At 41.6% G+C, this 15,170-nt stretch overlaps 1 protein-coding gene across 1 annotated transcript in view; it reads right to left on the bottom strand.

Annotated features, from left to right (window-relative positions):
- Positions 1-15,170, bottom strand: part of abcc3 (ATP-binding cassette, sub-family C (CFTR/MRP), member 3) — a 35,129-nt gene that overhangs the window by 5,184 nt on the left and 14,775 nt on the right. The window contains exons 6-23 of the mRNA XM_030773231.1: positions 14,999-15,060; positions 14,628-14,770; positions 13,228-13,423; positions 12,014-12,191; positions 11,011-11,172; positions 10,523-10,615; positions 9,802-10,005; positions 9,290-9,436; positions 8,946-9,033; positions 8,061-8,127; positions 7,720-7,876; positions 7,472-7,648; positions 6,647-6,814; positions 6,071-6,254; positions 5,873-5,981; positions 5,057-5,213; positions 4,473-4,680; positions 1,759-2,072 (exon numbers count right to left, since the gene is read on the bottom strand). Coding sequence (XP_030629091.1) covers positions 1,759-2,072; positions 4,473-4,680; positions 5,057-5,213; positions 5,873-5,981; positions 6,071-6,254; positions 6,647-6,814; positions 7,472-7,648; positions 7,720-7,876; positions 8,061-8,127; positions 8,946-9,033; positions 9,290-9,436; positions 9,802-10,005; positions 10,523-10,615; positions 11,011-11,172; positions 12,014-12,191; positions 13,228-13,423; positions 14,628-14,770; positions 14,999-15,060 — 2,814 coding nt within the window. The remainder of the gene's footprint in view (positions 1-1,758; positions 2,073-4,472; positions 4,681-5,056; positions 5,214-5,872; positions 5,982-6,070; positions 6,255-6,646; positions 6,815-7,471; positions 7,649-7,719; positions 7,877-8,060; positions 8,128-8,945; positions 9,034-9,289; positions 9,437-9,801; positions 10,006-10,522; positions 10,616-11,010; positions 11,173-12,013; positions 12,192-13,227; positions 13,424-14,627; positions 14,771-14,998; positions 15,061-15,170) is intronic.

Raw genomic sequence — 15,170 nt, 5'->3', positions numbered from 1 at the left:
AGGTGCTTTGTTAACTCTGCAGAGGATTTCATGAATTTTCACCTTGAACATTTCAATGCACAGACATCCTAACAAGTGAAACTGAAAAAAATAAAGTTTTGATAGAATTACAACTTTCATTAAATAAAGTCTAATTTCATTTCTCATGTAACACTGTACAGTAATACATTTAAAATACAGTGTTATCGTAAAGTTCTAAAGCATTTAAAAGAAAAAAAAAACAATCAACAGTAAACTTTGTAAAAAAAAAAAAAATTAAATAAACGTCCTAAAATTTTGAAAATCTGAGTTTATGAAACATGCACCAAACATTTAAACCATTTAACACGCAGTCCCTTTTCCCAAAGCAAAAGAGCATGTAGATAAGAGGGAAGATACAGTTCTCAAAGCCATGCAAAACATAAGCCATACCAAAAAGGAATATATGTAGTTAAAACAATTATAAAGGTTGTAACAGAAAGTTAAGACGACGTTGTGACAGATTCCAGGTGTAAGCAGAAACACATGCGCTTTAGGACAGAGGTGCAGACAGATGTTTCTTGAGAATCAAAGGAGAACAAAGACCAAAACAGAGTCTCAAAGCTTAATGGCACAGGTACCACTGAAAATCAGTGATAACGCACTAACGCCATACCTCTCTGGAATAACAGAAAGGATGCTGAGAGTCAGCATGGTGTCTTAGATTCAATGCTAGTACGGTCTTCTCAGTAATCTAGTCGGCAATTTAAAATGATTAATGTGAGCGCTACAGTAATATTATATTAGCTCTTTAGAACAAGCTTGATGGCACCTTAACCCCCCCCCCCCCACCTCCAGCACCTAGCAGCAAATTTTCAGTTTAGGTGAGTACGGCTTGATTTGTTGAGTGTTTTATAGTCCATGGCTTACTGCATGTTAACAAAGTGCTTGCCAGATTAGGGAAAAGTCATTTCTACGCTATTGCTAAGGAAACCTGATCACTTATGAGGTATAAATTATTGATTAGCCCTACACCATTAGCGATAAACTGTTAGTTTGGGTTAAAAGTGTGTGAATGCTAGCGTTTCATGAATTAAGATCTGCTTGATGAAACAAGATGCAAACATATGACAAAAATAAAACACACTCAAACCAGAGAAGGAAATGAACAATATCAATAAACAGACTAATTCACTGCAATTCCTAAAGACAAAAAAAATCTACCAACTACAACTACACACAGCTGTTCTTTACGCTCATCCATGAGTGTATTTGCGACTAATATTTGATGATAGATCCTTTTTTTTTTTAAATCACTTGTCATGTGACACTTACTTTGCAGCTCATATCTTTGGGGAAATGCTTGTTCAAAGCATCCACTTACACTAAAGTCAAATCATTGCTATGCATTTGAAATGCGATGCATGCAAATGCACTTGACTTAGCTTCTGCATTTGGTGAACCTTTCAAAGACTATTTTACATCGCGTTATCCATATTACTTCAGGTTCACGCTCGTTGATATAGCGCACTAATCTGTAAAATGTTTCAGCAGACTCAAATGAGTGCTAAAGAACAGCCTTTGACAAACAATCTGGGGCGTCGAGTCTTTTCAATTCGTTTGTTTTTTGTTTTTTTCGTAAAACGACCAAGACCCCCAGAGTGATTAATATCCATGACCAAACCACATGGTGTAACTACAACACTAGGACAGTGATAATGCAGCTAGGACAAAAAAACAAAAAAACAACACACGTTAGCATGCTTTATTAATGAGTTAGCAGACTTATTTCCTATTTACCTGGACCCACCAATAGAACATCATTAACGGCACTATGACTATGAGGAACATAGGGGTGAGGGCAGAGCATATGAGCAGCACATTTACTGTGTACCAGAAAGTGCGCATCCAGATATCAATATTGTCTGGAATGAGAGTGTCTATTGTGTCCACATCTTTGCTGAAGCGATTCAAGACCCTCCCAGTGGGAGTGGCCTCAAAAAAGCCCTGGGGAGCTCTCAGAATGGCGTGGAGCATATTGAGGTGGGTAGTGTGAGCTGCCTTCAGCATACTGTAGGCCCGGCACAGTAAACAGTTAGCCAGAATCAGCGCACCTGTGTGGGGGGGAGCAGCAGAACGAGACACAACGGGTAAGCAAGCGGGCTCACTTTCATCCTTTCACTCTCTCTCTCTCTCTCTCACCCATTCTTTTTTACGCTCTCACGCCTGAAAAAAGTCTGAACGCTCACAGCAGTTCCATCACAAAACATCCTCGGGGTGATTGAGGATGGAGTACACCATGAATGTTGTAACAGTTTAAGAAAGTGCTGCACCAGCACGCAAAAACAAAGGTTAGTCACAGGTGAAGGGCACCACAAAGGAACGCATGGCCTCTCCGTTAACCACATGGTTCACATCTAGGAGAAAAACAAAGGCCTCGTCTGAGAGATCCAGTGTCTGAAATGAGACCAGGGTGGTCATCTATGAATGAGAGACTTAGGTAAGTAAAAGGAGGAAGAACTGTTGTTACAAGTTGTTTTTCTTTCTTTCTTTTTTTTGGTTATGGTTTTATTGTTTTAAAATCCCTGCATTTGTACTGCGAATGGAGCGGAACTGTGTCCTTCAGATCAGGTGAGCAGTGCTGTGAGGAAAAATAAAAATGACCATTTTAACTATGTAATACTGTCAACTGAAGCAGTGAACACCACCAAAAAACTATATGAATCTTATAATCTAAAAAACAAATAAACAAAGAAACAAAAAAAACCCCTAACATCGCTAAAACATTGTGCTGAATTTCTTGTCTGTGAATTTTGCATTTCACATCCTCAGCACTGCTGGATGTTGAACACAGAGCCATTGAAAACTGAGCTGCTGTGCTATATGTTAACCACCAGGGGTCAGTATCTCACCAGACTATCAATGCTTTCAAGCCTAACTGCTGAGATTCTCCAGGGAGGAGGATTATGACAGTACACCCAAACCCTGAGGTAAAGGACCAACGTAAACAACTCGAGCTCCCAGCGGACAAACTACAGGTTTCCACACTAATTCCTCTCTATGTGGTCTGTGCGTGTATGTATTTATGCGTGAGAAAGTTTGAGATTATCTGTGTGTGAATATGAAAGCAGATTGCAGCAGGCAGAACAGGAAGTAGGCAGGCAGTGGAGAGACAGGAAATAACTGCTTGGTTAGGGAGAGGAAGAGAGAGAGAGAGAGGGAGAGAGAGACAGCGAGAGAAAGAGGGAGAGAGAGAGACAGCGAGAGAGAGAGATGGAGAGAGAGAGAGTAAAATAAGAAACAACAAAAAAAGGAGGGAGAAATGAAATGGTCAAGAGGTCACAGCACTGGCGTCCCCATCCTTGCGTCCCTGGCATGCAAAAATATATTATTCTTGAAAAAGAAGAGGGGGAAAAAAAAATCAAGATTATTCAGGTTTGCTGAATGTTGTTTGTAACACAGTCAAAACAGAGACAGTACCTGCACAAAGAAGTAAATCAATGCCAACGGACCAATGACCACTGCAAATATGGGTGTGCTGGAAACAATAACGATGATGGTAGACAAAGAAGAGAAAAAGGTGCCCAGGAACATGAGTACGGTGGAGGGAAGAGCCTCGTCGATCACGTAGATGTCCTTGGAAAAGCGGTTGATGATCCGCCCTATGGGAGTGGTGTCAAAGAAAGACTGAGGGGTATGAAATTTGTTGTCCAGCAAGACCTGGTGCAGCTTACGAGCCGCATGGATTTTTCCCAGGGCCATAGTAAAGGTGGAGAGCATAACTAGGAGGCCTGTCATAGAGAGACCAGAAGAGGATAGGAGAAAAAAAAAAAAGTCACAAAGCTGTTTTGACCTGGGGGGGGGGGGGGGGGGGGGGGGGGGGGGGGGGGTGGGTGACTTGAGTTCAAGGATGCGTCTTAAACTCAAAACAAACAGCCCCGAAGGACAGCCCCAAGTTCACACTCCTCAATCAAACCCAACAGACCAAACACTCCACATGTGGAACATTAGCTGAACAGTCTGCGCTGAGTTAATGTAGTATGAAATGTAAATGTCAGCGTGTCACCTGATCGCAACCATGGCAACCAAATAAGACAGAGAGAGTGTAAAATTAGATGGCTCACATCAAAAATGATGAGTTAATATCTACAGTCGTGGTTGCTTTTTATATTATCCACAACTGCGTCGTTAAGCGACTGCTTGAAGGTAGGTTTTCGGGTTGTCTCTGCTGTCGAGGATTATCTAAAACATCTTTATCAGATTTAGACTTATCATTATACAGAACCTGTGAAAACTCAGATCAGATCACATCCATTCAGTCTGAGACAATTACAGATTCATTATGTCCATACATTACATGCAAGTACGTATATATGTATGTATGTGTGTGTAGATGTATGTGTGTGTATGCATATATATGTGTCTCTGTGTGTGTGTGTATATAAATATATATATATATATACATGTGCATATTTATGTATGTATGTATGTATTTATGCCATAGAGGTGCCTACCTTGTGAAATACCGAGAGCGGCGTACACCCCCACCCTCATCTGTACATTTTCCTCAGTCCTGTTAAGCTGTGCGTCATTAGTCCACTGGCTAAGCCAGATGTTGGCTCCAATGGCAGCTGCGTTCTGGCACGCGTACAAAAAGCAGATGCAGACAGACAGCAGAGGCCCCACCGCTTTGGCGTACTCCCAGTAGACTTTAAACTTCACCTAAACGGGGGGGGGGGCAGACAGAATTTACGCATTATTAACGTACTAGGAACGCTAAACAGATGAAGAGAGGTCGAACAAAAAGGAATGGAGGAGGAGTCGAAGCCTCGAGGAGAACCTGATATAGTGGGAGCTGATGTCAGCTGTACGTCATGTCGAACAGAAAGTACAAGTTAAGAGGAGGAAGAGGTTAAAGTACTCTCAGTAAACCTGTAGACTACAAAACACCCCCACCCCTCCCCCCTCCACCCCCCACTTCCCTTCTGTAATATAAGACACCTAAGTGCACAATCTAATAAGCGTTAATGGAACCATTAAAATGGCGGATAAACGATACTCAGAGCGAAGCGAGGCGAGGCTGCCGCGAACCGCTCACCCGTCCCGTCTCGGTGGTCTCGGCCTGAATCAGCTTCTCCACCTTCTGATCCTTTTTCTCCTGTGGTGGCTCGCCGGGCCTCCTCTCGCTGCAGCGACGCCTCCGGACCGACCTGGTCTTTGGGTTCTCCGGATCCATCGACATGCTACTCAGCTGTCTGTTAGGGCCAGAGGAAAGGAGCTGTTAGATTCAAGCAGAGCTACACGGGCTTTATCAGAAACAGGCGTCAAAGACCGGCAGAGACGGCATAGTGCTGTTAGAGCCTCCTGTCCCACCTAGGATGAAAGGAACTAACTGAGAAGGGGTTTATGGGTTTGACGTGTTTTTATTTTTTCCGTACATGGATTGTAAAAAATTGTCAGTTGTTAGAAAAAAAAATTCCTGTTTTTCCCTCCAGTTTGGGAACATCCAATAAGCTGTTTTTCTCACTCTTAGGTTGGACTGACCTCACTCGAGGTAAGAGAGGAGAGAGACAGTCAGTATGCCTTATCACACTATGAGGTGAGTAATACTACCAAATGAAGCAACACGCCTACGGGAGAGCGCTGTTTGCCTAGCTGTACCTTTAAGTAAACTAGGCGGCTGTCAGTGACTAATACCGAACTGCATGAGGTAGAGCGATCCTGGCCGACACACCCACCTATGGGAACATATTCATTTTTTTTTTTTCCCCTTGGACATCTGCCATGGTTGTCAGTGTGAAACACTGTGAGTATTGTTATATCCATGTATGAAATTATTAGAAAATGGCTGCAACATTTTAAGGAAGTTATTAAAACTAGCTGCAAAACAAAACATAACAAAACACATGGCTACCTCATAAACTGTCTCCGGGCCTCGTTAACCACAGGCTCGTTATCCACCATATCTGTGTGATTACTCAGAGCGTCATCGGGGAAGGACTCCTCTTCATCCAGCAGTACCTCTAAATGAGCGTGTCACGTCAGTACCACATCCTTCCAGTTATTCAACATGTAAGCACGTGAAAGAAATATTTTTTACGCGCGACTGTACCGGTGACTTCATCATCTTCGATGATGTCTTCCAGAGAGTAGTTTCTGAGGAACTCTGCGAAGGCACCGTTCTGTTTGAGAAGGTCCTGGTAAGAACCCATCTCCGACACTCTACCCTCGACCATCACCAGGATGTTATCGACCTGAGGCAGGAAGCTGATGCCGTGGGTCACCAGGATACGTGTCTGCGAGAGGAAACACACAATCAAACACAGCTTGAGCTCCAGGGTTCGATATCTCCGTTCGAATGCTCATTGCTATTGACTAATTATGTCAACCAGAGAGAGGAGAAGTATTTCCTTCCTAGGATAGTGAGAAAAAAAACCCCAGACCATTTTAGTAAACTAAACAAAACAGGCTCGACTGTATTTTTTAAAACCAGAATAAAATGATATTTAATCATATTGCACTGAACTGTGAGTTATTTTCAAACATAAACATTTCTGGACAATTTCCTCAAGTTGTTTTTCTCTCAGTTCAATTAAGCTTGTTTTTTTTTGTTGTTGTTGCCAGAATAAATGGCTTTGATTGTGTTTAAGGCATAACGAACTTTTTGAAGGACGCATTATGTAAATACCTTCCCACTAAGTTCTCCCTCTGGGCCGATGACATGGTCAAAAATGTGCTTTGCCACATGTGCATCCACTGCAGACAACGGATCATCCAGCAGGTAGATATCTGCCTCACTGTACAGCGCCCTGGCCAGACTCACTCTCTGTCTCTGCCCCCCAGACAGGTTGATACCCTGTGGAAACACGGCTTACAATGGCAATTCATGCAAAACACAAGAGCAATGACAACAGCGAATTCTATTTACGCAACGTCTTTTATGGGTCCATCGGTTCGGAATGTTTTATAATGGCACTGACGATGAAATAATGAAAGTAGTTCATGAATTAATTAAAACGTTGTAAGGAACCTCAATAACACAGTTAAAACAGGATTATAATGTGTAGAAGAAGAACTCGTAATGTCATTTAAAAACAAACGGATGATCACAGACAAACATGAGAGGAACATCTCCCAGAGAAGAAGAAGAAAACAAAACAAAACAATACAAAACAAAACAGATGGTTTCCCTCTAAGCTGAGTGTAATACAGTTATGAAAAATGAAAGCTACCGTTCAGGAAAATTAAAATCGTTGCTCTTCCTTATCTATTGTTAATGAGGAACTGTAATACTGCACTTATAAAGTAAAAATAAAGCAATGGGCTACATATTAGAAATACAAGGGAGGCAGAAAAAAAACTGCAGAAATACAATAATCAGCTATATTTGGAAATACAGTAAAGTACTGTAATTTCAAAATACTGATGAAATTGCTGCCGGTAAATTACTGTAATTTTATAGAGGATTTTATTTATTTATTTTTTTGGACGAGAGAAACGAAGACGTCTTTACCTTTTCCCCTATTTCAGTCAGGTCGCCCCCAGGAAGCACCTCTAAGTCTGGCGTGAGGGCACAGGCCTCAAGGATACAACGATATTTTCTCTCATCGTAGGGCTTTCCGAACAGTATGTTATCTCTCAGGGTGGCGTTCTGGATCCACGCTTGTTGGGGCACATAAGCCACGGAGCCCTGTGAACAAATGAAACGTTGAGATGTGTGACAAACAGCACAATTTGTCATTACCGAAAAAACCCCAGGACACGAGTCAATATGTGACTCCGCCAACACACCCGCACAGAGATCTGTCCCTCCAGTTTCTCCATTTCTCCCAGCAGGGCGGCCACCAGGGAGGACTTCCCGCAGCCGACGTGTCCGACGACCGCCAACAGGGATCCCTGAGGTACCATCACGTTAATGCTGAAGCACAGGGATCCATCACATTAACAAACACATGGTAGTGATGATGATGATGAAGAAGATGATGATGACGATGATGTTGACGGTGACAATGATTCATCATAATCACCATCGTCAACACCATCATCGATATGTAATTTTCTTCATCGTAAGCAGCTGACATTCATGGGGTTCATTATCTTACTTGTGAAGAGTAGCTGGATCTTCCTTTGCCCACGAGAACTTCCCGTTGACAACAGTTACTGCGTACTCTACAAGACAGGATGAAAACATGCCTTCATAAAAAGACAACAACATAACCTTTCATACGTGCTACCTGTAAGAGGAACAAAACAAAACAAGCATTTACTTGGCTATGTAGGTATACAGGTTTTTTTTGTTTGTTTGTTCAAAAAGATTGCGGCATGTCAAATGTTTTTGCAGTGTCTCTGTTTGATTTATTCTGATTATCGGTGTCTCATGCTGGCCAGTTTTTTAATTGTGCTGACATGTCTTCCATCCTTATACTGCCCAGTCCCAACGACAGGGTGCGAGAGAAAACTCAAAGCCTAGAATAAAGACAAGACACCTTTCCTACGCACGTGCCAAAGATTTAGACATGCCTTACTTAACAGAACCAAACCTGTGGGCTCACTTTAAAAAGTAATAAACTTATAATGGATTAGAATAAGGGGGACCAGGCACAAAGTGTGCCGTCATTTCTAAATGGATCTGATACAGATGAATGTTAAAATTACAGCTAACAGTCTGTACGTCCAACGCCTCAGTCTCACTGTATCATTTTAGAGCCACAGAGCCGCAAGATAGAGCCAAAACAACAACAACAACAACAACAACAACAGCAACGACAAGAATGTCACTGTCCGAAAACTTTTCGAACTCTCTGTCTATACACATCAGTAAAACAATCAGTAGAAAAAGTGCAGAGACATCCACATTCAGTATGACTCATCAAAATGAGATGCAGTCTGAACTAGTTCAGACTTGCTTGAAGAGGTTTTATTATTTCACACATTCAAGGAGAAAAAAAAAAAAGAAAAAAAAAAGAGCCAAGAGTCTCGTTGCTTACCCGAAGCTGTTGGTTTTCTGTCAATGCTGTCAGGGTCTAGCTCATCATGACACAGGAAACTCTGAATACGTTTCAAAGACACGCCGGCCTTTTTACCCATGACAATGCAAAAAAAAAAAAAAAAAAAAAAAAAAAGAAAGAAAAAGGGGAAAAACATCATAAAATGCATGATTAAGAGTTAGTGAATGATGACGCGGCATGTAAACACTACTCAAGGCTGAGTGAGCTTTTATTTGGACAACTTCTGAAAGGAATACAAAGGCAGTATTTGCGCGAATTTAAACTAAACCTTGCAGCCGCCAAACGGGAATATAAACAGTTATAAACATGGAATGGGTACGTACTTGCACAATGCTGCTTATGACTTGCGGAAGCATATTCAAAGGGAACCTTAAAATGTTGAACAGAGCCAGGGAGACGAATGCCTTCTCAGCATCCAATACGTTATTTTCATCTACAGTCACATACACAGCAAATGTTGTCAAGGCAACCTAAAAAAAAAAAAAGCCTTGGCATTAAAATGGTATCTGATATCAAAAAAAGAAAAGAAAAAAAAAAAACAGCTTAACTGTCGTTATCCAATCTAAGTTTTGATGTTTACAAATGATTCTCAGACGCTGCATCTCCAGATAACATTTCTTTATCTTGTCATTTCAGGGGTTTTTTTCTATTACAGACTTCTGCCCCTCATTCCATCCTCGTCTCAACGTATGACTATGCTGTTCTGTATCCTGAGCGACCTACGTGTCTCTGTAACAGATAAGGATCTGCAAATTCATTTGCATACATCTCTGCTGTAAACAATGTCACAGAGATGAAAGAACTAAGATAAGCAGTGCAAATGAGGCCTTTTTACCAGAAAGGGAGCACTGGTCCAGGCCATGATGGAGAGGGCGCTGAGATAGGCAGTCTTACGAAGCACGTTGAGCTCTTTCTGTCGGATCTGGAGCACTTTCTCTTTGAAGGAGATCTCCCAGGCATAGAGCTTTAGCACTTTTATGCCGTTCAGAATCTCGTTCATCAGCTTGATACGTGCGTCCTTGTACTCCATCTGCTCCACCTGCTCAACGGGGAGAAAACAGATAGATAGATAGATAGATAGATAGATAGATAGATAGATAGATAGATAGATAGATAGATACTTTATTGATCCTGAAGGAAATTTAGGATAAAGCATTTGTAATAAAGCATTATGCGACCATTACGCATCTGTTTAATTTTGCAACTCTCTAAAATCATTAGTATCACTTACAGTTTATCTGACAAACAACGCAGGTTTTCATTGACATTGCTATATTCTGTTGCATTCCTTGTAATAAAAATGAAAGTGTTTTTCAAGGCTTGAGATGTGAGATGCAGTATTTATCTCCCCTTAATTAGAGCTAAATAGATAAAGCAACAGAGATGGAACAAGTTGCAGCGTGGGTGGTTCAACCACAGACCACAAACACAAGCCACAAATTACAGCATCAAGTCTGCAAGACTGAGTATGGTCAGCCATGTCAGAAACACTTCTCAGAAAGCTCCTTCATTGACATGAGAGAAGAGAAGAGAGAAGAAAGGAGGAAAGAAGTGACCTGATAAGCTCTGGTTTTCATCGCGATGACTGCATTGAAGGGGATTAGCAGAATCATCACAGCCACTCCAGCTAGCACAGAGGGACCCAGGTTCTACCGGTCAAAAAAACCCAAATGAATAGATAAATAAAAAATTACACAAAAGTCAACAAGCAGACATGAAAATGACCTCCTCCTTGTTTTGATAACACGCAAATTGTGTGTAATTAGGTGAAAGAGCATTGCATCTTGCGCTAACATTGCACGACTCAATTCAAGCCCTTGAATGTCTTATATCTGTGCTAATCCTGCTTGGCTCTCGCATGACTCAAAGGTAAAGAAAAAAAAAAAAAAAGAGTCACCCAAAACATTGTGTCATACCGGAAGTTGGTGTGAGAAAAGGATCAGAGTAAAAAAAGTTAAGTGTGTGTGTGTGTGTGTAAACATTGGCCATAGTAGTGCGTGTGTCAACCGTAGAAAAAGACAGAGAACTGTTGACAGTAGCTCACCTGCCAGAGAAAGAACAGTGCCAAGACTATCTGCAGCGGCGCTGACCACAGCATGTTAAGGAATGTGGTGAGGTCCATGAAGCGCTGGGCGTCCACAGACATCAGGTTTACCACCTCGCCCACGGTGGAGGAACGCTTGGCCGCGTTAGTGATGACGAGTGACTGGTTGGAACGACACCATTCATAACGTTAATTCAACAACTCGGAACTGTCTTAAAACGCCACTGTAGTGTCTACCAGTCACGCAAAATTCCTATGCCCACACACGGCCCCAGACAAGAATGTGTGTTTGTATAAGGTGTAACATCATAGGTATGACTATTTTCCGAGAGACAGTGACAAATGGCAGAGAGTAAATGTTAGCTTTAGAGAATAGGAGTGGGACAGGCCTGCACGGAAACGAACCATAAAGCAACATTGGGTGAAAGTGCAAACACGCCCTCCATTGACAGGAAGGATGTTCATTTCATCTTTAACCTAAATCCATATCACCCAGAGAGGGAGCCCGCAGCTCAATGTAATACAGCGCTGGACCTGACGAATAAACTCCGTCTTATATCTGTGTTCTGATGTGTCAGAGGTGTGTAAGCAGATCATAAAGAAAAGTCTAACAAGGTCCATGTTAGACTTATGGTCTAACAATCATAGTAACTGAATTGTTTTAATTTGGGAAAATAAATCCTCCAAAATCCCTTTACTTTGGCGATGCAGGCCAAGCGGTTATTCAGGTCAGCATGGTCGCTCACGTTTCTCAGGAGGCTCGGCGGGCCAGTTTCACTCCCTGTTCCCAAAGATAAGCCCTTACTACACCCAAAAAAATGATAAGCTGCGCATTAGATAACGTACTCTGCGGAAATACATACGAACTGTCATACAACATGTCAAACTTGTTGAGGAAATTTAAGGATGGGTGAACCTCGGATCGGGCTACGGCCCCTCTGTACTTCCACATGCTTACGTTTCGGCAGGCACTGAGCGTTAGTCATCCCTGGGTTAGCCTTACCTTCCTGTAAATGGCTCCTATGATAGCCGTGCGGAGTTTCATGCCAGTAACAAAGCAGTACTGAAAGTGATGGTGGAGGATAAGGGTCTGTAACAGGGCACTGCCAAACATCAGAAAGGCCAGAGTGAACCCCCACCACGACGGAGCGCCCTTCTGCTTGGTGAACGAGATTAACATGCTGCCGAAAGGAGAAGAGTAAAAAAAGAGGCTCTGTGATTAAATCACTAATTTCTCAGGCTCTAGTGATACGTTCACTTTGCCTTTGTTATACACATAAATTACACACACAAATATCTAAATAAATACGTAAATAAATACACACATACATTGGAACATTTGTACTATGGATTTTAGGTGACCATATATAGCTATCATGAACAAGTAACATGTACCGCAATTGGCTTTATATACGCAGCGCTGTATCCCTGTTACTCGACTTCCATTTCTGTATCACAACGATAACAAATTTGCATATTCACTTTGCATCGCAAACAACTGTGGCACTGTCACAGTCGTCTCGGCACAAAAACACTAACAAAATGCAAATGCTCCTGGTAGTTTTCCTGGAAAATAGCCTGACACGGGGGCATTGTTCTAGCTCTGGACATGTAATTGCAAAAGCATTTCAGCATTTACTTAATCTATTCCAGGTAAACAGATAAAGGCACCGTGAAATGTGTATTTGCCTTTCTGCCCACTATATGGTCTAAGCAAATGTTACAGAAATTATGCAGATTGCTTTTAAGATAGAGGCGTAGTCCTTGTTACTAGGATATGATTGTAGGCACATTATAGTTTTCGGCTAACACTACACAACTGCCGCTCCTCGCTCCTCTTACGACCCCTAACCCTGTGCAGCGCGTAAACTTAATTCTTAGAAGTGACGGTGAAAAATGAAGAGGAACTTAAAAACGCCTGTAACGTTCTAAGATTATTTACAGTTTTGTCATAAATGCAGTGAGTACAGCAGATAAAACCAACTAAAGATTGTTAATCATCTCTTTTCTTCTTTGTACTGCAGTACAGACGGTGTCTCAAATTTAACGATCAGCGGCTGACGAGACAGACAAAAAACGTAATTTATGATCTCATATCAGCTCTGCAATAAACTCAGCCTGGCAACATCTCATCTGCGCGTAATAAAGTCGTAATTTCATTGTTCAGTGAGCTTCCTAAGATTCCGTACACTCAGCCTGATGAATAAAGGCCCACACCTGAGCAGCTGGGGGTTAACGAAAGTGATGAGGTCCTGGACCAGTTTGAAGGCCGAGCCGATGAGGAAGTATGGCCCAAACGCCCGCAGCAGGGCGCGGAGGAAGGAGGGCTGGTGCGACTTCTTCTGCTTGGACAGCAACACCTCCACCTCTTCTGGGGCGACGCCGACGTGATTGGTCTCCGAGCCGGGTACGGCTTTTGAGTACAAGGCCTGCCCGTTCATGTCTTGCTCGCTGCGATTAAAAGAATTATAAAGGGGTTGAAGCTGAGAAGCCTTTTTTTCTGTACAGATCTCAATTACTTAAAACGCTCTTAAAAGGTGGATTTAAAATAACTGTAATTTTTGTAAATCTGAATCCTTTGAGAGCCTATGTTGATTTAGGTCATGAGACTCAGTTTAAGTTATTTCATTAAAATGTACTCTCACGAGATATTGATTTGAAATGTCAACTGAAATGAGACTGATTGTAATACAAACTAAATGTTTCCTACAGTAACGCAAACACAAAGATCTGGTACATTTTTTAATGCTTCATACTCATTTTTTTTTTTCAAATTCTGCTTTCGTTAAACAAGCTTAGAACTCTTACTATCACCTTACAAAGAAATGTTTGCCCAAGGAAACGTGACACTTCAACCCTGAGAACAGAAGAGATGGATAACAAAGAAAGTCCACACACACACACACAAAAAAAAAATATTTTAGGTGGAAGTTGAGAGGCCACTCCTGTTTCAGTGTCAGGGGCACAAAATCAGGTTTTAATTGGAGGGACTGTTTGTCCAGGAGATTCCATTTCCCTAGCAGCGGGAAACAAGATTGCCAGACCTTTTGCTTAATCTGAGCACCAGGCTCAAAGAGAGACTTAAATATCAGCAAAGAAACAAGTAAAAAAAAAAAAAAAAAAAAATCAAAGTGTTACATGCATTTTTTTTTTACTGCTGGAGCACAACTTTCAATACTTAGCAACTGTGAAAAGTCCTTTTTGTTTTGTTTTTTTTTTTCATTTCAGCTGAGAACTCAGCCCTCACAATGCTTTCGCTTTCCTGTTATTCAACTCTCCCTTTCCTTTCTCCTTCTGTACGCTTTACCTTTTGGAACAGAACACGCCGTACCATTACAACAAACCATATAACGCATACCTGTAACCATACTAGCCAGTCTCAGTTTCAGCACATGTGTTTTTACACCACGCCAACAGTTGAGTGTAAAAAAAAAAAGATCTAACATTTTCAACCAAAATTTACACGCTGACTCAAAAGCTCGTGAGTAGTTATGCACAAACCGTTATTTAGAAGGGATGATTTGTTATCCGAGGAACTGTGTTAGAATGTCTTTTGCGCGTTCGTGCGGAGTAGAACGTTTCCTTCCGTGAGTTACAGAAAACGGTTTTTTTTAAACGTAAAGCGTACCGCTGTGCTTTGGACTTCTCCACGTTCCACTCTTTGAGCAGCTGGGGCACCACAACATCTGAACTGTCCTGCTTGTTCAGCGACCATAAGTCTTTGGCTTCTAAGGGAGATCTGAAGCCTTTGATAGCCATGCTGCGTAAGAGAAATAAAACAGTCCACATTTAAAGTGATATTTCATTTCAGCACATTGCAGAGCAACCTTAAAATAAGCCCAACGAGAGGTGAGGCATGTGCATTGTGCTCCCCAGGACAAAAGAGGATTGTGTGTTTTGTAACATTATTGGAAGTTTTGTAACGTTATGGAATACGACCTTTTAGCTTAAAATAAGTTGGTGTAATACAACTCAGTTAAATACCCACCTTGTAAACCACCAGAAGGTCACGGTTGAGATGAAGCCAGCATTTGTTTCAGGACACGGATTCTAGAAAATAAACAAAAGGCAAAGGCAGTTTAGTCTAAAGCTTTGGCCTTCCTGAAAATTTTAGAACATACAGACTATTGTAATCAATACAAATGAGTACTTATTCAGCG

This window comes from Chanos chanos, chromosome 5 (assembly GCF_902362185.1).
Source record: "Chanos chanos chromosome 5, fChaCha1.1, whole genome shotgun sequence".
Classification (NCBI taxonomy): Eukaryota; Metazoa; Chordata; class Actinopteri; order Gonorynchiformes; family Chanidae; genus Chanos; species Chanos chanos.
The sequence above is the reverse complement of the archived record's forward strand: the minus strand, read 5'-3'. Positions and strand labels throughout refer to the sequence as shown.